At 39.9% G+C, this 26,726-nt stretch overlaps 1 protein-coding gene and 1 pseudogene across 7 annotated transcripts; one reads left to right on the top strand and one right to left on the bottom strand.

Annotated features, from left to right (window-relative positions):
* Nucleotides 1-1,694: 1,694 nt before the first annotated feature.
* ZNF571 (zinc finger protein 571) lies at nucleotides 1,695-18,508 on the top strand. Of its 7 annotated transcripts, none has more exons than XM_033413707.2 (5): nucleotides 1,695-2,426; nucleotides 5,504-5,591; nucleotides 7,332-7,458; nucleotides 7,733-7,828; nucleotides 13,488-18,508. In XM_033413707.2, the coding sequence occupies exons 2-5, from the start codon at nucleotides 5,583-5,585 to the stop codon at nucleotides 15,179-15,181; spliced, it is 1,926 nt and encodes a 641-aa protein (XP_033269598.1). In that variant the 5' UTR covers nucleotides 1,695-2,426; nucleotides 5,504-5,582; the 3' UTR covers nucleotides 15,182-18,508. The 7 variants fall into 7 exon arrangements, with proteins under 7 accessions (XP_033269598.1, XP_033269610.1, XP_033269594.1 ...); XM_033413709.2 differs by lacking the exon at nucleotides 1,695-2,426 and adding an exon at nucleotides 2,960-2,995; XM_033413719.2 differs by lacking the exon at nucleotides 7,332-7,458.
* Nucleotides 18,509-23,273: 4,765 nt separating this feature from the next.
* LOC101273748 (40S ribosomal protein S4-like) lies at nucleotides 23,274-26,489 on the bottom strand (annotated as a pseudogene).
* Between the last annotated feature and the right edge of the window lie 237 nt (nucleotides 26,490-26,726).

Below are 26,726 nucleotides of genomic sequence, written 5' to 3'. Positions count from 1 at the left end.
TATTATTCCTATACTGCATAACAAGGACTCATCTCAGAGCCATAATGTTGATTAAAAACATGCCAGACACAGGACTTCCCTGGTGGTCCAGTGGGTAAGACTCTGAGCTCCCAATGCAGGGGGCCGGGGTTCATCCCCTGGTCAGGTAACTAGAGCCTGCATGCATGCTGCAACTAAGATTCGCATGCTGCAGCTAAAGATCCCATATGCCGCAACTAAGACCCGGCACAGCATGCATAAATTTTTTTTTAAAAAAAACATGCCGGACACATATCATTACACTGATTGTATTTAAATGAAGTTCAAGAATTCACAAAACTAATCTACAGTGCTAGAAGTCCAAAAAGTGGTCACTTCTAGGTGGAGTCAGAGCTGACCAGGATGGGGCACAAGGGAACACTCTGGCATCCTTGAAATGTTCTTTACCTTTTATTTTATTTATTTATTTTAGTCAATTAATTAATTAATTTTTGGCTGGGTTGGGTCTTTGTTGCTGCGCGCAGGCTTTCTCTAGTTGCGGAGAGCTGGGACTACTCTTCGTTGCTGTGTGCGGGCTTCTCATTGCGGTGGCTTCTCTTTGTTGCGGAGCAAGGGCTCTAGGTGCCCGGGCTTTAGTAGTTGTAGCACTGCGGGCTCAGTAGTTGTGGCACACGGGCTTAGTTGCTCCGTGGCATGTGGGATCTTCCCCATGTTCCCTGCATTGGAAGGAAGGCGGATTCTTAGCCGCTGCGCCACCAGGGAATTCCCGAAATGTTCTTTATCTTGATCTGTGTGTGGTATGTAAAAAAAATCATTGCGGTATATAGTAATATTTGTGGACTCTATGCAAATTATTCCCCCCAAAATAAAGACTAAAGCTGAATTTGCATTTTTCATCTCTCTTCATTTCAATGTAAAACTCATTTTTCAAATTATTTGCTAGATGAAATTACTTAAGTTTCTCCCCCTCCAAATCTTGAAGGCAAATTGATACTTCAGACTGCGCTGTCAAATTTAGCCAGCCACGTATAGCTATTTAAATATAAATTTATTAAAATTAAACAAAATAAAAAATTTAGTTCCTCGGTCAAACTAGTCTCATTTCAGGTGCTCAAGAGCCAAATGTGGCCAGGGCTATGGTATTGGACAGCACAGACATTGGACATGGAATCCAGTTCTGCAGAAATATCTATTGGACAGCACTGCTCCAAATGTTACACGAATGTTAACCTCATTTTACAGGTGAGGAAACTGAAGCTTAAAGATACCACTGTTACACAGAGCTGCATCATGAGACAATCATACCCACTCTCACAATACTATGCTCACACATTTCTTTTCCCACATTCACTACTACAGGTGAACTCTCAAGGTATCTTTCACTTAACATTTCTATAATTCCACGGAATCTATTCTAAATTCACAACCATGCAAAGAAAAAGCATTTTCTTACAAGTTATAAAATACTTAATCATAGACTGTCTGATTAATCCCATACATCATCCTGAAAGCTATAGTTACAACCAACCCCAGACATTTAACACAGTCCCAAATGGATCACATGCTTATCCACTAACATTCCTCACAGTCTCAAGCACAATCTGACACAAATCACACTCCCCAGTCTTCCCTTCTCCTGTAGAGAACATTTGCCCTTGCGCGCGCGCGCGCACACACACACACACACACACGACCATGAAGTAAGCATCACACCCCTGAACCCCTTTGAGCAGCAACCCGGTAGTCACCGTCACCTCGTCCGGGCCAGAGCTCTAAGAAATCTGGACCCTGCTTCCCAGACTTCTGCAGGTTTTTCAGCCCTGGACTATATTTCTCTGAAGGCATCACTGCAAGACTCAAGCTCTGGTAACCTCTGCGATTTTCTAGAACCTCTGGGAAGTCACTTGAGTAAAATGAAATAGTTCGGCTCACACCGCAGCAGCGTGAGTTCCCGGGTTCAAGCAAGGGAGACCCGAGGCGCGCCCGATTCCGGACCACAGGACGTGGCCAGCTGCCTCTGGATTCTGTTGGATCGGGCCGGGTTCATGTTTAAGACTACATTTCCCGGAGGCCACCGCGTCCCTGCGCCATTTCGTACACTTACTCCGTTACTCCTTGGTTTAAGGATCCAGTCTGCAGCGGTAGGTGAGTGCTCTACCTCGCTGGGACCCGCACGCTGCCTTTGGGTTGGAGCATCCAGAAGGAAGTTCCTGTAAGGTGCTGGGAATACCGGTGTGCCGGCTGGGGCTCGGTGCTGACAGGAATCGAGACGATCCTGGCTCTGGACTACGTATCTCCAACTTCGTAGCACTCAGGTTAATTCCTTACGGAAGTCGGCCTTGCCAGTGCGGAGTGGCTGTGCCCTTCTCCGCTGGTCGTCGGTCCTGTCACTTCGGTTCCTAGCGGCAGAGGCGTGGTGCTATCAGCTGTGTTCCTCTGCGCCGCAGGTATGAGTGTGCACTTCGCGTCGCTCTCCTCCGGCAAAAGCGGCGCTGTGACTTTGGTTCCCGGCCAACGGGAGCAGGGAGATGTTATCATGAACGTTCCACAGTGCTGGGTGTGTGAGTGTGCGCGCGCTTTTGTGGCAGCGTGACGGGCTCACCTGCCGCCTTCTAACGCACTTGGCTGCTGTGCCCCTTTAGTGACTGTGTACTCTCCCGCCGTGAGACAGGGACAGAGTCTCGCCAGTTGAGAATCGCGCGGTTCCAGGTGCCGCAGTTCCTTCACTTTACAGAGAACGAGGCTATTCTGAAGATGCCCCTACAATGAGAGTTTATGCCCCGGGAAGGCAGAAGACCATCCTAACAGGATGCCCCATTCTACTTTGAGAACCCTATGGGGAAAAACTGATCCCTCTCTCAGCCTGAAGTTGTTGTGGGAATTGGTCCTAAACTGTTTGGTCGGCTCTGGGAAAGGCTTGATATCCTTTGATTCTTTTTTCTCTGTTCTACTTTTTCCAACAGAAGCATACAGAGGAAATGAAAAAAATATTGCGCAGCTAAAAGTCTCTTCTAAAGTATGTTGCCATTTTCTTTCTTCTCTCGAGTTTCTTCTTTTCAAGATGCTGCTACCTCCTGCAACATCTCCCTAAGGAGAAACCTTAGGAGAAACCTAAGGAGAAACCTTAGCAATGTCCTTAGGCATTGCTATCCCTGTGAATCTTGGCGCTCCAGGGATGGCCTCACCAGTCTACTCTACTCACCAACCACAACTTTACCTCTCCTTTTCCACCTGATGACAAATCAGCCCTTTCTGGTCTAAGATTTTTGATGAAAGATAACTATACTTTCTGGAGAAAATGTGGACTTTTGTTTTAACTTTGTATGGAAATTTTCAAGCAGGGTAGAAAATAATACGACCCCAGTGTGCCCAACGCTCAGCCGTAATTTAACACATTTGCAAATATCCTTATACCTATCCATCCCCCTTTTTCCTTTAGTATTTCAAAGTGTTATTTTAATCACATGTATGCTTATGTAACCAAAAGGACATATTTTTAAATAATAACCATGATGCTATCTCAACTTTAAAAACTAAGTCATTCCATAATATCATATACCCAGTATATATTCAAACTTCCCCAATTCTTTGGAAGATAGATTTTTTTACAATTGGTTTGTTCAAATCATGATTCAGATAGGTCCACACATTACATTTGGTTGTCAAATCTCTTTTCTTATTAAATTTTTTTAAAATTTTTATTCTGGACGACTGGCATGTGGGATCTTAGTTCCCCAACCAGGGATCGAACCCTGGGCCCCCTGCACTGGAAGCGTGGAGTGTTAATCACTGGACTGCCAGGGAAGTCCCTGTCAAATCTCTTAACTTTCTTTAATCCACAACAGTTTTCTCTATTTTCTGTTTTTACTTTAATTGTTGCCATTGATTTGTAGAAAAACTAGATTATTTGTTTACAGAATATTGTGCATTCCCCTTTTGGCTAATTTCTTCCTTGTGGTGTCATATAATTAGTTCCCCTGTGCTACATATTTCTGTTAAGGGGTAGTTAGATCTAGAGCCTTGATCAGATTCAGATCATATTTTGCCTAAATCACATTTTCAGGCAAAATAATTCATAGGTTATGTTGTGTACTTCCTGTGACATCACATCCTGAGGTTTTTTAGTCTGGTGTCCCACTTCTGGTGATGCCATGTTGATTGGTGTTCAAGTGCTGTCCACTTAATTCTTCCTTTATAAAATGTCCTCTTCCTCTTTCACCTAAAGCATGCATTCTCAATGGCGGAAGGAGGGGTATTGCCCCCACGGGGGTGAAACTTGGTTCTTGGCAGGGAGGGGGACCAAACTCTTAATAAATATTATAATGGTTTGTGGACACAGTACATAAACACATATACAGTATATCTGTGGTATTAAAATTTCATAGGTAAGTGGTATCAGGAGAAAAGTTGTCTTAAAAGGCTTTGGGGGAACTAATAATGAAAAAAAGGGTAAGAAACACTGACATAGAGGTTATAACATCCATTTATGATTGATGCTGAAATCTATTATTTTATTAAGGGTTACATATAGTGATTTTTTAAAAAAATTCTCTCAATTCCTTCTGCATTTCTTAGCTGGAGTTCTATAAATAAGAACTTTTCATCAACTATTTGGTTTTCCTAACTTAGCAAATTTCTGAGTGATAGGAGTGTCTTTTGTTATTCGTAATGAACCCCTTTTGATCACACCTGAATTTATGCTAATGAGGTGGCTTGGAGTGTGGCCCCTAGATAGCTTCAGGATGGAGCTGATCACCAGAAAGACCAAATGATTAGAGGGTTGGAACTTTCCAACCCACCCACTGACCTGACCTCCAGGAAAGGGGAGGGTGGGACTGGAGGTTAAGCCCTATAAAAACTCTCGAACTAGATTTGATGAGCTTCTGGGTTAGTGAACACCTTGAGGTGCTTTGAAGGTGGCAATCCCAAAGAGAGCATTGGAAACTCCAAGCTCCCCCTCCACCATACCTTGCCCTATGCATCTTTTCCATGCATCTGCTCCTAAATTGTATCCATTATAATAAATTGGTAAACATAAGTGAAGTGTTTTCCTAAGTTCTGTGAGCCATCCTAGCAAAGTATAGAACCTTAGGAGGGGATTGTAGGAGCCCCCAATTTATAGCTGGTTGGTCAGAAGTACAGTGGCCTGGGATTTGCGATTGGCTTCTGAAGTCAGGAGCAGTCTTGTGGGCCTGAGCCTTTAAGCATGGGAGCGAAGCAGCTCACTTAGCATGTGGGCCCTGGGGAAGCGCTGCTCCCCAGGGCTCCCTGGGTACTCCCCTATCCTAGAGATGTAAGATGCCCATGGAAACTGGCGCCCTCTGGGGTCCTGTTCAGCATCATGGGGATTAAGGAAAAGTCTGGCCTGAATTCCCCCTGCTCTATCTGGATTCCACCGGATTTGTAAGAGGGATGAGATTTTCCCAAACTTCCCTCAAAGAGGGGAAATAAAGGTAGTTCCAAGGTGCTCACTTTGTGGGCTCTGAGGCAAGCTTGTTCTCATGGCTTTGTTTTCCTTCTCCAGCCCTGCTCTCCTCTTAGGACTCTGCACATCTCCAGGAGAGGAACCAGAAAGTTGATCAGTTCTGACAGTTCTGAAAACCATGCCTCACGTGAGTTGCTGCTTCTTCTTTCCTCCCTGAAGTGCAATCATTTTGTTGGGTTATATGAACACCAGATATATTTATTCCCATATTTTCTGCCTTGCTTAGTCCTGTAAAGGAACTGCTCCCAAATTTCTCCCATTCCAGTGAGTGATTGTAGCAAAGAGCTTCATTCTTCTCTAAGTGTTTTTCCCTGCACCAGATGGTATTCTGCCAGGAGCCCTGAGGAAGCAGAAATATCTCCCCTTAAGAATAGTATTAGCACAGTGGTTTAGTGAGGTAGTTAAATGAGACACACGACAGACTTTGATCTCTACAAACCTAGGTTTTCCACTTGGAAGTGACAGCATTTCTGCTGGTTGTTCCCAATCTCAGTGTGTGGTGAGATTTTTTTGTGAGGCCTTTGAAATTGGTTGGGGAACTGAGTCCTGAGAAGAAAGAGATCTTGCCTCTTGTACAGTTTCATGTTGCTGCTGTAACAAATTACTACAAACTTAGTGACTGAAACACAAACCTACTGTCATACTTCTGGAGGTTGGAATCTGAAATCAGTCTTATAGGGGTAAAATCAAGGTGTTGGTAGGTCCGTGTTCCTTCTGGAGGCTCCAGAGGAAAATCTATTTTCTGGCATTTCCAGCTGCTAGAGGCTGCTCACATTCCTTGGCTCAAGGGTCCCCTCCATTTTCAGAGCCAGCAATCACATCATTCTGATCTCTGCTTTCATTATCACATCTCCTTTGACTCTTCTGCCTCCCTCTATCACTTAAAATACCCTTGTGATCCCATTGGCCCCAACCAGAAAATCCAGGATAATCTCCCCAAGATTCTTAATTTAATCACATCTACAAAGTCCCATTTGCCATGTAAGGTAACATACTCACAGGTTCCGGGGGTTAAGATATGGACATCTTTGCGGGGTCATTAGTCTACCTGCCACATCCCTCTTGCCAAGAAACCAATGAGAGGCAAGGCTTACCTTGGAGTTGGCCAGAATGTGTCAGAGTGATGCCTGTGTGCACCTAGACTGGCATCCATCAGCCTGCTGTAGCCTAGGAACACAGAAAGTAGGAGCAAATAAAATCTGCCAGATGTATAATCTTTTGAGAATTTTAGATTCCTAGAGCTAAAGACATTAAAGGATTTGTTTTAAATACTCCCAAATAAGCAGATCATTACATCCATAAAGTGAAAATACTGTATGTCCATTATATTTGGTGACATAATATAGTGACTTAATGAACTTGAATCTTCAAAAAGATTTTCTAAGTTACATCCAAATTCTATGTTCCAGTCCAGAGAGTTGTTAAAAAATTGTTTGGAAAGATTTCGTCAATTTTGTTTATCCTTTTCTTTAAAGAGAGAAGTTAATTTCAGAAAGAACCCATTAGTTGACAATTTATTTATTATTTATTGAGAATTAGAAAGCTTAAAGTGCTGTGTGATTGCATACAATATTTCATTCAATTGGGAAACTGCAATCTTCTGGCCTTTTGTATTCCCAGACCTTTCGGGATAATGGAATTGTCCTAGTATACATAGGAAGTTTTGTCTGTGGCAATAGCAGTGATCAAGGATCATGTTGACACTACAGTTCAGGCACCCAATTTCCTTCAATGTTACAGGTGTTCGGCCATGGCATATTGTTTATTATATCACCCCCTTCCTTCAATGCCCTCCTCCTTCTTATCTCATTTCACCTCAAAATCATCATCGTATTTTCACAAATAATAAATGGATTTGTTGTTTCAGTGGTTGGTAACTTTCAGGGATGTGGCCATCAACTTCTCTCAGGAGGAATGGGAATGCCTTGACCCCATTCAGCGGGATTTGTACAGGGAGGTCATGGTGGAGAACTACAGCCACCTGATCTCACTGGGTAAGATCATTTTACACAGTTTTCAGAATTTGTCTCCCATACTTTCTGCCTCCTTCATTGTGAATTTCTGATTTCTATTCCCTAAGGAAACGTTTGAGTTTTTTTAAAGTAGAAGTAGACAGCCCCACTGTGTACCTTTTTATTTCTCACCCTTCGGACCTTCACATCTTCCTCCATCACTTCCTGTTAGTTTCTCTTCTTTGATGACCAATGGACTGGATTTGAATCTGGGACTCTTCATCCCATGACCATGTCCCGTTTCTTTTCTTTTAAGCTGGATGTTCGATCCCTAAGCCAGACGTGTTTTCCTTATTGGAGCGAGGGAAGGAGCCCTGGATGGTGGTGAGAGCCATGACAAGATGGAGCTCAGGTGAATAAGAGCTGGCCACACAGGATCAGCTATTGCTGATAATAATACAGCTACTTTATGAAGTGACAACACTTTGCGATGTTTGTGTGAAGCTTCCTTCAAAGGCCTGTGGAAAGAAGACCTGAGACCTAGGGAGAGCAGGAAGGTGATATCGACATGAGTTCCCAAAGGAACTTCCTTTCCAACTCCCATTTACCACTCTTCCTCCTACATTCACCCCACCCTTTTAAAAAAATTAATTAATTTATTTATTTATCACTTTTGGCTGCGTTGGGTGTTCGTTGCTGCACGCGGGCTTTCTCTAGTTGTGGTGAGCGGGGGCTACTCTTCATTGCGGTGTGCGGGCTTCTCATTGCAGTGGCTTCTCTTGTTGCAGAGCACGTGCTCTAGGCGCCCAGGCTTCTGTAGTTGTGGTGCCCTGGCTTAGTTACTCTGCGGCATGTGGGGTCTTCCTGGACCAGGGCTCAAACCCGTGTCCCGTGCATTGGCAGGCAGATTCTTAACCACTGTGCCACCAGGGATGTCCCCTCCTTTTGCTTTAATGAGGAAACTACCTTTGGTTTCTTCCAAGACAATCCTTTTTTCTATTTCTTGATTGAGTTTTTTTCCAGTTGTTTTTTTTTTATTTAGCTAGGTATCTCCAACCAGCAAACGTTTGTTGAGAGCTTATTGTGTTCTTAGATTAGGATGGACAGGGATGATCTCTCAGAGGAGGTAACGTTTGAACTGAGACCGGAAAGAAATTAACAGTGTAAAAATAAGGCAAGTGTGTGTTCAGGCAGAGAGAACAGAAGTGCAAAGGCCCTGAGGAGAGGCTGAGCTTCCTTTATTTGAGGATCAGCAAGAAGGTCAATGTGGCTAGAACAGAGTGAGTGAAAGTGGAAATTAGAGATGAGGTCAGAGAAATAGGCAGAGATCAGATCATAGGCCTTGTAGGCCATTTCAAGGAGTGAGGTTTTATCCTAGGTATGATAGGGAGCCCTTGGAGACTTTTGTGCAGATGAGTAGGGGATTATTGTTTAAAGATCACTCTGGGTGTTATGTGTAGGAAGACAGTAAGAATGGAAGCAAAAGACCAGTTAGAGGACTGGTTCAAGAGTCTATATTACAGATAATAGTGGCTTGGAATGGGGTTTAATATGTGGAGGTGATGAGAATGGGTTATATTCTGGTTGTATTTTGATGGTAGGATTAATAGGACTTGCTGAAGGATTGGAAATAGAAAGAGGCATCAGAGTTTGGAAGCCTGCAGATGGAAGTTAAGAGTTACGCATTTGAGATGCCCATTAGATATCTCCATAGAGAAGTTAGACACATATTTGAAAGCCTGCAGGAGGGTAGTCAGGACTGAAGAGACAAATATAGGATTAATCTCTGTATGATGGGATGAGATGAGATTATGGAGGGATTGGTTTAGATGGAAAGCAAGGTAAATAAAGTCCAAGGGCTAAACCATGGGGCATTCCAACATTTAGCTGGGAAGAGGAAAATGATGCAGCAAAGGAAATTGAGGAGCTTCCTGATTAACCTGTGATCTAGGAAGTAATTGGGAATTCAGTGTACTGGAAGCCATGACAAACACAAGGAGAGAGTGGTTAACTGTGAAAGATACTGCTAAGAGCCCAAGTAAGATGAAGGCTAAGAACTGACTATTGGATTTGGCAAGATGAAGGATATTGGTGACACTGACAAAGTAGGTTTGGAAATGAGAGGAGCAAAAACCTGATTGTAGAGGATTAAAAAGAGAATGAAGAAGAAATAAGTCAACAGTAAAAACTACAGTGGGATAGTGAGTTAGCTCACCAGGCAGTGTGGAAGGCCCATTTGAGGAGCTCTCAAAGGTACAAACAGAGTTTTTAAATGCTTTAGAAGTTTTAAATAACAGTGTTATAATAGTGAGGAAAAAGAAGTATGATATAATAGGAAAAAGAAGTTTGATTCAAGTTTGTATATGTAACTACATAAAAGTGCAGGGAAAAAACCTGGAAGTAAATACAGCAAAATGTTAGTTATGAGGGTGGGAGTAAAGGGAAATAAAAGGTATAGACAGGAAGTACAGACAACTCTTTTGAGAAGTTTTGCCAGGAAGGAGTACAGTAAATGGATAGGAGCTGCAAAGTGAACCAAAGAATCAAAGGAGAGGTTGTTTTGTTTTGATTTCAAAGGAGAGTCTTTAAGATGGAGATAAATAATAGAGAGATGGTATAAGAGTAGATGAAATATGTGTGGTAGTGGTCAAAATGATGATTGCTCGAAACTGAACTTTTAGAGGTGTTGTGATTATTGGTAACAACAAGGTCTATTATATCTACTGTGGGAGAGGGTAGGTGGAAAGAAGTGAAGGAAAACAGTATTTCAGGGGAAGCAGTGTGCTCAAGGTTTCAATCAGAGCAAGAAGGTGAAGAGAATAATCAGAAGGGAGGCTGAGGTTAGAGTACTTCTGGAAAGTACACTATGAGTTCTAGAAGGTCTGTTGGTTAGCATGCAGTAGAACATTGGGTCATAAAAGAGGATGTCCAGACCTGGATTGGGATGAGAGTCCTAGTGATGACCAAGGACCCAGGAAGCCAGAGCTTTTCAGAGGTAATTGGATACCCAGAGATGTCAAGCATTACAGGATTGGTTCTGAGTGGTCTCTTTGGGGAAGGTGGGTGCTTATTTCTGTTACAAACTAAGAGTGATGGGACTGTCACACTAAGAGTTTATGGAAATCAAGACCTCCCAGGAGAATCCAGCCTTAATAGCAGGATGTGGAGGGCTTACCAGCACCAAAAGCTATGGGGGCCTTTCTTTTAGGCTGCAGTGAGTGGAGTGGTTGTCTTAATAGAAGAAAGAATTGTAGGTGAAGTGTTGCTAGAAGTCTGGGTTTGGGGAAGGCTTTTCAGGAATTGCAAAGGTCTGTGAAATTTCAGATGAGCCCTGAAAAGATGGAAAGCCAGTAGGGAGGCGGAGGGTAGAGGGAAGAGCATTCCTAGCAGAGGGAACAATGTACTGAAGGCTATAAGAGGAGAGAGCCTGGTGTATATGAGATATTCAAAGAAGACCCTTGTAGTTGGAGCCTAGTAAGGGAGAGGTACCAGGTGTGAGTTTGGAGAAGCTGGCAGAAGCCAGGCCAGGCAGCACCTTCTAGGGGTTATGAAATGACCTGGTAGGCTGTGAGCAGCATTTGTTTTTGGTTGGTTTGTTTTTTAACATCTTTATTGAATGTGAGCAGCATTTGTTTTTATTTTTTGGTTTGGTTTTGTTTCATAAATAAAATAACACAGAAGAGAAAATAAAATAAAATATCAGAATGCATCACATGTAAAAAAGAAAATTTCATGACCTATTTGTCTTGTTTCTGTTTGTGCATGTGTACTCACAATATAACATGCATAATAATGTAACATGAATTTCTTATTGTGAGGTGGCAGTCAAAAGCAGTTTGAAAGATGCTACTAACAAGTTTGAATTTTATCGCAAAAGCATTTGCAAGCTTATGAAGAATCTTATATAGGACAGTGACATAATGTGATTTACACATTTAATATATTACTCTGACTGCCAGATGGAGATTAGAAGGAAGGATCTCATGACGTTACTGAGTAGGTTATTGTCGTGGCTCAAATGAGAGTTGCTTTGGGCGTCCTCGGAGTGTTGGCAGTGGTGTTGGGGATAAGGAAACAGATTCAAGAGCTATTTAGGAGATAGACTCAGTAGGACTCAAGGGGGTAAGAGTCAAAGGGGCCTTTCAATATGCCTTCTGCTTTTCAGACTCCATTTTGTTGTCTTTAGTCATCACCCCTTTTGCAGTTTTCCCAGTTATTCTTGCATTGATTTAATGACAATAAAAAGAACTACTTATTTGAATACATTTCATACATATTCCTCAACCTCAGCATGGTTTTAAGACTTGGGTATTCTTATCTTTACTTTCTTTGTCACACTAGGTCGCCATTTAGCACCTTACCCTGTGTGGTCTCACAGTGCTTCCCACCCCAGAATCATTAGATTTATATTTCTTCCCATTTTTATTATCGTGTTACTATAACATGGAGAGCAGTTTGGAATCTAAACTGGATTTATCTGGTCCCTTATGCTGTTCCGTTAATCACCATATTCCAGTTGGTTTCTTTCCTACTGTCTGGTAAACTATATTGTGCTTCTCTGACAGAAAGTAAAAGCCAGATACTCTCATCCCAGTACATTTTGCTGACGAGTTGGTGTTAAATTGAGCCGTGTGGGGGTTTTTGTTTACAGTTTGCAGTTTCATTGTACTTTACAGTTTACAGTTTCATTGTATTACAGTTTCATTGTACTTTACAGTTTCATTGTACTTTTTAGCAAAAGCACGTTTTCCTCAGATTTCTGACTCTTATTTCTAAAAGACCATTTGAACTTGAATTTACTAATATATGTTTATTTTCTTTCCCACTATCATCCTCTGTTACACTGTACAGCCTATATGCAGTGTTGCCAGAGTGTGCCTGGGGCTCCAGTCACAGTGGGTAGTGTTCGTCTACATTTTAAAATTACACCCATCTCCCAACTTTGTTCAGAATAACATAAAATTTTCTTTAGTGTATAAAGTTGTCGCTATTTCTAGAACATTATAGAACCTTATGCTTTTCTGGAAAATATGAGAACATTTAGCCTTGAGTAGAAGGTACTGGAAAGAAAGACCTGAAAAAATACATGAAGGGAAGAAGAAAACACTGTGTTTGCTTTCTGTGTTCTGGGGAATAGCTATAAAGAGGAATATTTTTCCTACGCTTGTGAAGCTTGAGGAATAGAAGGATCAACATAAATAAAGAAAATGTAATTCTAGAACTGCAAAGATTGAAACAAGAGTGAAGAAGAAAGTACAGATATAGAGAATAAAGACATGGCATGGACCCAATTAGAGTTTTCAGTGATAGTCTTTCTGAGCAGCTGGCATTTAAGTTAGTACGTTTTAGACGAAAAGGAACTGGCCTTGCAGAGAGCATTCCTGGCAGATGGAACAGCATTTGAGGGAGTCTAAAATGCATAAGAATTTGATAAGAGGCTATTACAGTGAGAGATGTGTGGCTTGGCCTAATGTGGTTGTAGTGGATGTGGTCAGATATTTGATAAATTTTGACAGGAGAGCTAATAGGATTTGTTGATAGATTGGCTATCCACCCAGGCATTTGTTTGTTTATTTCCAGGGGTGTTTTTGTTGTAATTTTATAAGCTTCCTTGGTGATTCTAATCCACTCCAAAGTTTGAGAACCACTGACTTAATCTGTTTTCTTAATTAATTTCCCCCCTATAAATTCCCCTCATTCTATGTTCTCTCCTTGTGCCTTTTTTTAAATTGCACAAAATTTTTAGCAATGTTTAAGCCATTCTGTTCTTATGAGAATCATTTTATCTACCTTTTTTTTTTTTTTTTTTTTTTGCGGTACGTGGGCCTCTCCCATTGCGGAGCACAGGCTCCAGACGCACAGGCTCAGCGGCCATGGCTCACGGGCCCAGCCGCTCCGCAGCATGTGGGATCTTCCCAGACCAGGGCATGAACCCGTGTCCCCTGCATCGGCAGGCGGACTCTCAACCACTGCGCCACCAGGGAAGCCCTTATCTACCATTTTTACCTTAGACAGTTCATTTCTTCTTACAAACAAAAACAGCAAGAATTTACTTTCTTGTTATTTTACAGACTTGGAATACAGCTGTGAGACCAAAAGGTCATGTCCAGAAAAGGGAACTTATGAAATGGAATCACTGCAATGGGAGAATATGAGGAAACCTATAAGCCATAACCTTGAGTGCAATGATCTTGGAGAAAATACAGAGTGCAAAGGCAAGTTTGAGGATCAACAGAGAAGTCAGGAAAGACCATACATGCGCATGAAAATTACCTGTAAAGAAGAGGCCACTCAAAGCCATTCCATGTCCCCTATTCTTCATCAGATAAATCCTACCAAGGAAAAATTGTACAAATGTAAGGAATGTAAACAAGCTTTCAGCTACTTGTCATGCCTTATTCAACATGAGAAAAGTCATAATAAAGCAAAACACTCTGACGTTAAGAAATGTAGGAAGATCTTCAGCAAAAAGCCAACCTATATTCAACATCAGAGGATTCAGAATGGTGAGAAACCTTATGAGTGTATGGAATGTGGAAAGGCCTTTGGTCGTAGTTCTGATCTGATTCAACATCAGAAAATTCATACTAATGAAAAACCTTATCAATGTAAAGCATGTGGGAAGGCCTTTATTCGTGGTTCACAACTCACTGAACATCAGAGAGTTCATACAGGAGAGAAACCATATGAATGTAAGAAATGTGGAAAAGCCTTTAGTTATTGTTCACAATATACACTCCATCAGAGAATTCATAGTGGTGAAAAACCTTATGAATGTAAGGAATGTGGGAAGGCCTTTATTCTTGGCTCTCAACTTACTTACCATCAAAGAATTCATAGTGGTGAGAAACCCTATGAGTGTAAGGAATGTGGAAAGGCTTTTATTCTTGGTTCACACCTTACTTATCATCAAAGAGTTCATACTGGTGAAAAGCCTTACAGATGTAAAGAATGTGGGAAGGCCTTTTTATGTGCCTCTCAACTTAATGAACATCAGAGAATTCACACAGGTGAGAAACCCTATGAATGTAAAGAATGTGGAAAGGCCTTTTCTCGTGGCTCACAACTTACTTATCATCTGAGAGTTCATACAGGTGAGAGACCCTATAAATGCAAAGAATGTGGGAAAGCCTTTATTTCTAATTCTAATCTTACTCAACATCAGAGAATTCATACAGGTGAGAAACCTTACAAATGTAAGGAATGTGGAAAGGCCTTTATTTGTGGCAAACAACTTAGTGAACATCATAGAATTCATACAGGTGAGAAACCCTTTGAATGTAAGGAATGTGGAAAGACCTTTATTCGTGGTGCATATCTTACTCAACATGAGAAAATTCATGGTGAGAAGCATTATGAATGTAAGGAATGTGGGAAGACCTTTTTTCGTACCACACAACTTACATATCATCAGAGAATTCATACAGGTGAAAAACCCTACAAATGTAAGGAATGTGACAAAGCTTTTATTTATGGCTCACAACTTAGTGAACACCAGAGAGTTCATAGAGGTGAAAAACCCTATGAATGTAAGCAATGTGGGAAGGCCTTTATTCGTGGCTCACACCTTACTGAACATCTAAGAACTCATAATGGTGAGAAACCCTACGAATGTAAGGAATGTGGGAAGGCCTTCAGTCGTGGCTCAGAACTTACTCTACATCAAAGGATCCATACTGGTGAGCAACCCTATGCATGCCTACAGTGTGGTAAAGACTTTAGACGTCATTCACAACTTATTCAACATATGAGGCTTCATAATTGAGAAAGCTTTATATATGATTTAATATAAGAAAGTCTTCACCCATCTTCAGCAGCTCTGGAATATTAGAGAACTCATATTATGTTTGTAATGAAATAGGACATCCTTTTGATTGTGTTCAAAATCAACTCATTTTTAGAAAGCTTATATTAACTTCATGAATGCAGAAATAGATGACTTCTGGAACCCATTAAACATTTTTAAAAATCTCTATAACCCTGGAATGTAATGCTGAATTATATCCTTTATTGAGCACCATCTCTATTTTAATATTTCCTAACTGTGAAATTGGATAGGTTACTTAACTTCTCTGTGCCTCCATTTCTTTATGTGTAAAATACTATAATGGTATAATAATGATCAAATTGTAAGTGATTAAACACATGTAACTCCCTTTGGACAGTATCTGATAGTGTTATTATCATTATTATTATCATCATCATTAATGCTATTAGAGAAGTCAAATGGTAGGAATATTTTATAAGTACCATAGAAAGATGTAAACATTCTATTACCATCTATCCCCTTTTGAACCCAAATAATTTATTCTATGACAAGAGCTTTAGAACATAATAAGGGTATGAAGGCCTTTATTTTAGAGCTCATAAATTTTGCTGCACCAGAAAATTCATACTGGAAAGAAACTCTATGGAAGAAATTTCTTTACGGTTGTAGAGCTTTTTTATAAAATCAAGGAGAGGTGATTTTTCTACAACAAATTACAAAAGCAGAAGTCATTATTCCACATTTTCTAATTACTACTTTAAGGATAAAAGAATTTACCAACAAAATGATAGCCAAGTTAACGCCATTAAAAAAAAACCTATAAAATATTGTCTTAAATGAGAAATCAAAGCAAAATTTACCAACTACACTTTTTCCTCATTATCTGAACCTAATCTATTCCTGATAACAGGTTGAACAGTAAATTTTCAGATGCCCAAACTTCAGAGCCTACCTACATCCCATTACTTCAAATGGGAAAAATAATGTTTCCAATGCATTCAAGTACCCTAACCAATTTTCCCAAACATAATTTAAATTCAAGTTAAACCACTTACATGAATTCTCTCAGGGATTTCTGAATAATTTAAAACCCAGTTAACAAGTAACTAGTTAGCAGACATGTTTGTGCATGCAATTATTTTGAACATTATAAAGTATGAATTATGTTTTTCTTCTACACTTCAAGGAACAGATACTATGACGATATATAATGAAATGTATTAGTACATAATGGAAATAAATAATTAGTAAAATAAAAGAAAATAATAATAAAAGTAAAATAAAAGACATTGATAGAATTGATACAAAATTTCCCAAGACAATATTTTTCCATATGTGAGGCACTCTGCTGTTTTCTATTACATAGTCTGTAATGAACACTGCAGCCCACTTAGTTGTCTTCACAACTTAATATTCATTATCCCCACTCTAAAAAACACTGGTTTTACATATATATTACAAAATTATAATCTAAATGTTAATCCACCATTTTTTAAACAACGACAACAGAAAAGATAAGTGTGAATGAGAACCATTAGAACACTCTGAATCATTAGTGTAACCACGGTGATGCCAGTGCAGTCATGCATTCTCCACTCAGATTAGACAAACTATGCCATCATTGGTCAGTTGTTTACAATTCAGGGACTACCATTATTGCCCAACTAAATTTAAAGAAAATGTAAATAATGGAATGTAAGTAGAATGTTATGTGCTACAATGATAATAGGTTATTGATAATACCTCTGACAAGTAATATATATGCATGTTAGCAGCCTTTTGCAGAAAATGCCCAGAACCAGATTTTCCTAAGATACATTCAAGAAATAATAATCAGGGCTTCCCTGGTGGTGCAGTGGTTGAGCGTCCACCTGCCGATGCAGGGGACACGGGTTCGTGCCCTGGTCCAGGAAGATCCCACATGCCGTGGAGCAGCTGGGCCCGTGAGCCATGGCCGCTGAGCCTGCGCATCCGGAGCCTGTGCTCTGCAACGGGAGAGGCCACAACAGTGAGAGGCCCATGTACCGCAAAAAAAAAAAAAAAAAAATCTCCAAAATACCTTTGGAGAAGAAGTGTTCTGCCTCATTGCATATAAGGCCATGCATAACCAAATTTTCTTATTGGCTTAATGAATTCCACTTTGAACAAGCCAAATTAAAAAATTGTAAGAAGTCCCACAATAAAGAACATATTACCTTTGTTTAACCCATTGTTTCCCAGTCCTGACCATGAATCCCTTCTATTCCATAATACTTAATATTTTGTGTTGTGAAGGCACTTCAAGAAATCTATTCTTGACCAAAAGGAATAATTATAAGAGGAAATTTAAGGCATAATTGCAGTTATTTAAATTTAGTGGGTGGCATAATGCTTTTCTGTTCTACAATCAGTCACTAAACTATACAGGGACAATCCTTCTAGCTTAAATTTTCACAATCGTTTCCCTACTCTGTCATCTAGATCAATTTAGTAAGGTTTTTATTCTTGATGCTGTTGTTACAAGATTGTTTAACAGGAGAAACTTGAATGAATGCTAATTATCTCAGCACTGTTATGTTTATTTCATAAATCAAACTTTAAAACTTAGGGTTTACCTTTTAAGGTAGTGGGAGGGGATAGGAATGTACACTAATCAAAGGATTATTAAAGACAAATGGAAGCCATGGCTGCAATACTGGTTTAATTGCTACTTTAAGATATATTGATACCATCATAACTGTTCAAAATTAAGCTTTATTTCTCTTACATGCATATAATTATTTTCAAAAGCCATTACATTCCTCTTACAACATTCCATATTAAAGTTTATGCCATACCAGAGAAATAGTGCAAAAAATTAAAAAATAAATCACCTTCACTATCTCCCAACCATCTACTGTTAAAACTTTGGTTTTTATTTTTTGTTGTTTCCTTCTTTTTTCAAATATGGCCCACATCTGAATGTAATAAGAGTATGTTTTAACGGGATAAGTACCCATTTATCTGTAACTTGCTTTATTTTGTGTAAACTTTAAAAATATATATATATATATATATAGTTGCACCAGGTCTTAGTTGCAGCAGGCGGGCTCCTTAGTTGCAGCTCACTGGCTTCTTAGTTGTGGCACATGGGCTCCTTAGTTGCGGCATGCAAACTCTTAGTTGTAGCATGCATGTGGGATCTAGTTCCCTGACCAGGGATTGAACCCGGGCCCCTGCATTAGGAGCACAGAGTCTTATCCACTGCACCACCAGGGAAGTCCCTCTTTTAACTTTTTATTGTAGAAAATTTCAAATGTATACAAAAATAGAATAGTAAAATGAACATCCATGAACTTACCACATTTTTTTTTTTTTTTTTTTTGCAGTACGTGGGCCTCTCACTGTTGTGGCCTCTCCCATTGCAGAGCACAGGCTCAGCGAGCCCGCTCCGCGGCATGTGGGATCCTCCCTAACCGGGGCACGAACCCATGTCCCCTGCATCGGCAGGCAGACTCTCAACCACTGCGCCACCAGGGAAGCCCCACATATTTTTAATAATCACCCATTTTTTGCCTTTCTTGTTTCATCTTCCAAATATTTTTGGCTAGGATATTTTAAAGTCAAGCCAGTATATTATGTCATTTGCCCTCTACATATTTCAGTGTGTATCTTGAACAGCTGACTTATTTTACAAATTTTATTAATTATAGTTGGTTTATTTGAGTAGAATTTAAATGAGGTCTGCACATTGCATTTGGTTGGTATGTCTCTTGTGCACCTTGCTTTTCTTATTAAAAATGCCTACAATAAAACAGGAACATTGTAACAGCAATGCCATGATATATCCCACCCATTCCCCCCAAGCTGGGTATTCAGGTAATTTCTTTCTTTTTCTTTTTTGTTTGTTTGTTTGCAGTGTACAACCAGGAGATTTTAAAATTCATGGTCATTTGTGGGGTTTTTTGTTTGTTTTTTGTTTTATGGTATGTGTGTGTGTGTGTGTGTGTGTGTTTATTGCAGTATAGTTGCTTTACACTGCTGTGTCAGTTTCTGCTATATAGCAAAGTGAATCAGCCATGCATATACATACATCCCCTCTTTTTTGGATTTCCTTCCCATTTCTAGTTCACCACAGAGCACCGAGTAATATTCCCTGTGCTATACAATAGGTTCTCATTAGTTATCTATTTTATACATAGTAGTGTATATATATCAATCCCAATCTCCCAATTCATCCCACCTGCACTTCCCCCTTGGTATCCATACATTTGTTCTCTACGTCTGTGTCTCTATTTCTGCTTTGTAAATAAGATCATCTTTACCATCTTTCTAGATTCCACATATATGCATTAATATACCATATTTGTTTTTCTGACTTAACTTCACTCAGTATTACAGTCTCTAGGTCCATTCCCATCTCTGCAAATGACACAATTTTGTTCTTTTTTATGGCTGAGTAATATTCCACTGTATATATGTACCACATCTCCTTTATCTATTCCTTTCAGGTTATTTCTTTGTTGCTGCAAACCAGTGCAATAAATATCCTTATATGCTTATTTTTGCATGTTGGTTTTTTATTTCCATAGACTATATTCCTACAGATTAGACTGCTAAATCAAATTATGTGTACTTTTTTATATTAACAGATTATGCCAAATTTTGAAAAAGTAAATTTACATTCTCATCATTAATGTATGAGAGTATCCATTCCCCATAACATCAGCAGGGGCAAAAAATATGGAATTCCTTTGGAGTCATGATGGAATAACAGGTTTGGACAGGACCTGATCCCTGACAGAGAGAAACAAATGAAGTGAGCAACATGATCACACCAACTTTCCACCTAGAGACACATTCTGGGTAATGAGAAAGGTGGCCCCAAATAGAGCATCCTGCTGTTACTGTGTTGAGAAGATGAGGATCATGAGACTGACATGCCTGCAAGTTGCAGGGTAGTTATGTTGAGGAGGGAGCTATACAGAGAAGAGTTTCAGAAATGTACAAAAGAGTACATTTTAATCTTTCCTAAAAGAAGTAGGGTGTGATCCTACAAGATCAGGCAAAGAGTAATTAAGGAGCTGCTAGTTGGAAAATGCCCAGAGCTGATACAGAGCAAAGATATGTTCTAATTCTGACCCTGATGGGATGGTCACCCATACTATTTATTAGGTAGCCCAGAAGAGTTTTGTATTAGGAGTAGAGCTAAACTATCTGTAAAGCAAACACTTCAGACCTATCCTAAACTGCTTTTTAAAAGCTTCAAAAGAATCAAGCCAACTTACAAGTAATGTAACTGCCTGCAGAGCAAAGCTCAACACTTTAAAAGAATAACAATAACCACCATTTAACAATGTAAATTTCACAATGCCCAGTATCTATATGATGAAGTAGAAAAATGTGACAAAAGACCAGGAAAAATCAACCGGTTGGCCCAGACTGAAATGGCAGGGAAAATGGTATTAGTATAACATTATTAAAGAAGCTGTTATACTCCATATACTGAAGACTTTTTAAACCATAAACATAATGAGAACAGAAATGGAAGATATATAAGAGAACAAGAGGGAACTTCTAGAAAAGAAAACTATCCAAGAAGAAAATTTTATTGGGAGATTAAACACAATAGAAGAAAATAATCAGTGAACTTAAAAACATGCCAGGAAAAATGAAGCACAGAGAGAAAAAGACTGAAAGAAGAGATCCCCAGTGACCTTTGGGAAAATATAAAGAAGTTTAAGATACATATAAATGGGGCTTCCCTAGTGGCGCAGTGGCTGAGAATCCGCCTGCCGATGCAGGGGACATGGGTTCGTGCCCCAGTCCGGGAAGATTCCCCATGCCGTGTAGCGGCTGGGCCCATAAGCCATGGCCGCTGAGCTTGTGCGTCCAGAGCCTGTGCTCCGCAACGGGAGAGGCCACAACAGTGAGAGGCCTGCATACCGCAAAAAAAAAAAAGAAAAAAAGAAAAAAAAGATACATATAAATGGAATGTCAGCAATATGGTGGAACAGGATGTCCTGGCCCCTCTTTTCCCCAACAAACCCACTGATTCTGCAATTCATGGAAAAATTCTCTTTGTGAGAAATCTAGACACTAATTGACAGGCTTCTGCACACCAAGAAAATGCAAAACCCGACTGACCAAAACTTGTAGGGAGGTATGGGACACCCTCCCGCCAAAATCTCAGTCCCTGGTGCAATACCAAATGATCAGTGAGAAACCCCCTAGCTACCAGCCTCACACAGGGGAAGAAAGCAGATAGTTCATACATCCTGCACTCTAGGGAGCTCCCCAAAATACTGGCTACTGTCTCACCAGTCATGGAGCTCCGACAGGTCCAGCAAAGTCTAGTCACCCAGTGGAAAATGGAGATGGTGGCTTTGGCTGGTAGACACCATAGATCCTTGCCTCTGTTCAGCAAAGTGAGCAGATGAGAAATCCCAGCCCTCAACTTCACTGTGGGGAAGGAAAGAGTTGATCCATGTGTTCAATACTCCAACTTTGCTGGGGCTACCCAAAGAACTGGCATCTTACATAACAGTCTTAGAAGTCTGACAGGTATGACACAATCTATCCAACTGGGGGAAAACAGACAATGGTTTGTTTTGGTAGACACCATAACTCCCCATCCTCAGCTCAAGAAGAGTGAGTGGGCAAAAATCACAGTTATCTACTTCTTCCTTGGGAGGGAAAGACTGTGGAGAGCCTCCCCCAGAATATCTGGACAGGCTGATTGATAGGGGTCTTCTTTTCCAAAGGAGACATAAAAATGGCCACAGGCACATGAAAAGAGGTTCAACATCATTAATTATTAGGGAAATGCAAATCAAAACCATAATGAAAGTTTACCTTGCACCTGTTATCATGGTTATTATCAAAAACACAAAAAGTAACGTGTTGGAAAGGATGTGAAGAAAACGGAACTCTTGCACACTGCTGATGGGATTGTAAATTGGTGCAGTTGCTATGGGAAACAGTATAGAGGTTCCTCAAAAAATTAAGAATAGAACTGTCGTATGATACAGCTATTCCATTTCTGGGTATTTATCTGAAGGATACAAAAGCATTAACTTGAAAATATATGTGCATGCTATGTTTACTGCAGCATTATATACAAGTCAAGATATAGAAATTACCTGTCTCCGTTGATGGATGAATGAATAAAGAAGATATGGGGTATATATATTTATAGGAATACTACTCAGTCATAAAAAAGAATGAAATTTTGCCATTTCTGACAACATGGATAGACCTCGGTGGCTATTGTGCTAAGTGAAATAAGTCAGAGGGAAAAAGACAAATGCCATATAATTGTTACTCATATGTGGAAACTCAAAAACAAAAAGCAAAACAAAAAATGAACAAAACAAAATAAAAACAAAGTCACAGATACAGAGAATAGATTGGTGATTACCAGAGAAGTGCGCTGGAGGGTGGGCCAATGGGTGAAGGCAGTCAATTGTACGGTGATGGATTGCAGCTACATTTTTGGAAGTGACCACTTTTTAGTGTATGGAGATGTTGAATTATAACGTATACCTGAAACATATAATAATTTTTAAAAAGAAGACGAGGAGAGAGAACAGGGCAGAAAGAGTATTTCAAGAAATAATGTTTGAAAATTCCCAAATTCAGTGAAAAACAAATCTACACATTCATTAAAGAGATCCACATTCAGAGACACCATAAACTGTCAAAAGCTAAGACATAAAGAGAGAATCATGAAAGCAGCAAGGAAGAAGAAATTCAACATGTACGAGGGATCCTCAGCAAGACTAACAGCTCTTTTCTTATCACAAACAATAACTACCAGAAGGCAGTGTGATGATATATTAAAAGCACTGAAGGAAAAATAGTGCCAACCAAGAATTCTATATCCAGTGAAAGGTAACTACATAGGCAAATATAAAAGACAATATAAATGTACATTTTGTTTGTAACTCTTTTTTTCTCCTATTTCATGTAGAAGACAACTGCATAAAGCAAGAGTTACAAATACATTTTTGATCAGCGTGCTATGTATAAAGATGTAATTTGTATGACAATAACAGCACGAGAGAAAGAAGAAAATGGAACTGTAGAGAAGCAAGTTTTTAGATACAATTTTAATTAAATTGCCATTAATTTGAAACAGACCATTATAAATAAAGATATTTATTGCAATCCCCACAAAAAATAGCTGAATAAAAAGTACTAAAAAATGACAATGGAATTATAATGACAAGATAGAAAAATGTCTAACACAAAGGAAGGCTGTAATGGAGGAATAGAGGGAAAAAAGATGTAAGACATAGAAAATAAGTAACAAAATGGAAGTTCTTTCTCATGAGTATAGTAAAAGTAAATAGATTAAGCACTCCAATTAAAGGTAGAGGTTAGCAGAGAATTTAAAAATATGATTCAACTATATGCTGAATACAAGAGACATTTAAGATTCAAAGAAAAAATTTCAGAACTGAAGGACAGAAAAAAAGATATACCATGCAAACAGCAGAAAAACAAAACTGGAGGGGCTATACTACTACCAGATAAAACATACGTTAAAACAAAATGATCAGAGACAAAGAGGTACATTCTATAATTAAAAAGCGTCAATCCAATCAAGAAAACATATAATTAGAAGCATATATGCAGGGACTTCCCTGGTAGTCCAATGGTAAAGAATCCACCTTCCAATGCAGGGGACGTGGGTTCGATCCCTGGTCAGGGAACTAAGATCCCACACGGGGATCGGGCAACGGGGCAACTAAGCCCACGCGCCACAACTACTAAGCTCGCGCACCTCAACTAGAGAGGCTGCGTGCCGCAAACTACAGAGCCCATGGGCTCTGGAACCCACGTGCCATAGCTACAGAGCCCACGTGTCTTGGAGCCTGTGCTCCACAACTAGAAAGAAGCCCACGTGCCACAACAAAGAGCCCTCATGCCTCAACGAAGATCCTGCATGCTGCAACTAAGGCCTGACACAGCCAAAAACAAAACAAAACAAAAAAAAACCATATATGCACGTAACCCAGCAACCCAAGTGTCCAGCACTAGATGAATGAATAAACAAAATGTGGCAGATACATAGAATATAATATTATTCTGACTTTAAAAAGAAGGAAATTCTGACACCTGCAACCGTATGGATAAACTTAAAGACAAAATGTCAAAATATATGAAGAAAAATTAAAGGGAGAAATAGATAATTCAACAATAATACTTGGGGATATCAACAGTTCACTTTCAATAATGGATAAAACAACTGGGCAGAAGACCATCAAGGAAACAGAGGATTTAAACAACATAACCACCTAGACTTAACAGACATGTATAGAAAACTCCAACCAATAAGAGCAAAATACACATTTTCCTCAAGTATATATGCAATTTTTGCTAGGATAAACCATATTTTAGGCTAGAAAACAAGTCTCAATAAATTTAAAAGGATCTAAATCATACAAAGAATGTTCTCCAGTCATAATTAGAAATGAATAATAGAAGGAAATATGGGGAATTGACAAATATGTGGAAATTAAACAATAGTCTTAAATCAATGGGTCAAAGAAGAAATCACAAGAAAAATGAGAAAATACTTTGAAATAAATGAAAATGTAAACCCAACACAACAAAACTTGGAAGCAGCTAAAGCACCATAAAGAAGGAAACTTACAGCTGGTAAATGCTCATGTAAAAAAAGAATAAAAACCATATGATCCAGCAATTTCACTTTTTTTTTAAATGTAGTATTATCTTTAATTAAGTACAAAGACTTTTCCAATCATGTCACCTACAGATCATTTTATCCACTGCTCTGTTTGGCCGCCAGTCTCTTGTCGCTCTCCTCAGCAGTGATAAGGTGGATACCCTTTCCACGGGGAAGAGATCCATGGTTTGTTGCCTTTGCCAATAACGAAAACTTTGCAGAGCTGGGTGGCAAAGCTGTTGCCATTGGCGTCTTTCTTATGAATTACATCAAAAGAACCAGGAGGGCTTCCCTGGTGGCGCAGTGGTTGAGAGTCCGCCTGCCGATGCAGGGGACATGGGTTCGTGCCCCACTCCGGGAAGATCCCACATGCCGCAGAGTGGCTAGGCCCGTGAGCCATGGCCACTGAGCCTGCGCGTCCGGAGCCTGTACTCCACAACGGGAGAAGCTACAACAGTGAGAGGCCCGTGAACCCCCCCCCCAAAAAAAAAGAAAAGAAAAGAAACCCAAAAAACAAAACAAAAAAAGAACCAGGATGTCTCTCTTGGTTAGTGATCACACCTATTCTTCCCAGGTTAGCACCTCCAGTCACCATGCACAGGTTACCAGTGTCAAATTTGATGAAGTCAGTAATCTTGCCAGTCTCCAAATCAATTTGAATGGTGTCATTCACCTTGATGAGGGGATCAGTGTAGCAGATGGTGTGAGTATCATGGGGAACCAGATGAGGATTCCTTTTGTCCCCACAAAGATCTTTCTCACTTTGCACAACTTATACTTGGCCTCCTTCGGTGTAATATGATGAATAGCAAAGCGACCCTTGGTGTCATAGATCAGACGAAAATTCTCTCCAGTTTTGTCAATGCTGATGACATCCATAAAATCAGTGGGGTAGGTTATGTCAGTGCGGACCTTGCCATCAATCTTAATAAAATGATGCATGCATATCTTTACTTCATCTCCCGTTAGGGCATACTTAAGTCTGTTCCTTAGGAAAATGATTAGGGGGAGACATTCCCTCAGCTTGTGGGGACTGGTAGATGGATGAGGAGCAAACACACCAGTTTACCCAGCATCCAATGCTTTGGAACTGATATGCACTTCAGGTGCTTCTTGGGACCATGAGCCATGGCTAGGCTAGGCATGAAAAGAGCCAGCAATTTCACTTCTGAGTGAAATTATAAGTGATGGTTAGGCCATTTTTAAATTAATTAATTAATTAATTTAGGAAATATTTTCAACGAAGAACACTTTTTTAAAATATATTTTATTATTATTTTTTTGGCTGCATTGCATCTTTGTTGCTGTGCACAGGCTTCCTCTAGTTGCGGCTAGCGGGGCCTGCTCTTTGTCGTGGTGTGTGGGCTTCTCATTGTGGTGGCTTCTCTTGTTGTACAGCACAACAGGCTCTAGGTGCGCAGGCTTCAGTAGTTGTGGCACACGGGCTCCATAGTCATGGCTCGTGGGCTCTAGAGCGCAGGCTCAGTAGTTGTGGCGCACAGGCTTAGTTGCTCTGTGGCATGTGGGATCTTCCCAGACCAGGGCTCGAACCTGTGTCCCCTGCATTGGCAGGCGGGTTCTTAACCACTGCACCACCAGGGTAGCCCAGGTCATTTATATTTAATGTAACTAATTACATGTTAGGATTTAAAGTCTGACATTTTATCATTTGTTTTCTGTTTGTACCCTTTTTTGTGCCTTGGTTTCCCTGTGTTGTTTGCCTATGGATTACTTAAACATTTTCTTTAGACTTGTATCTTTTGAGTATATCCCTTCATGTGATTTCTTCATGTGATAGGATATTATATTATTAGTAATATTGTACTACTAATATCAACTTTTACCAGTTCAAGTGGACTGTAGAAACATTACTGTTAGGTTACTTTATAC

This window comes from Orcinus orca, chromosome 20 (assembly GCF_937001465.1).
Source record: "Orcinus orca chromosome 20, mOrcOrc1.1, whole genome shotgun sequence".
Taxonomy (NCBI): Eukaryota; Metazoa; Chordata; class Mammalia; order Artiodactyla; family Delphinidae; genus Orcinus; species Orcinus orca.
This window is presented reverse-complemented; position numbering and strand designations above follow the sequence as displayed.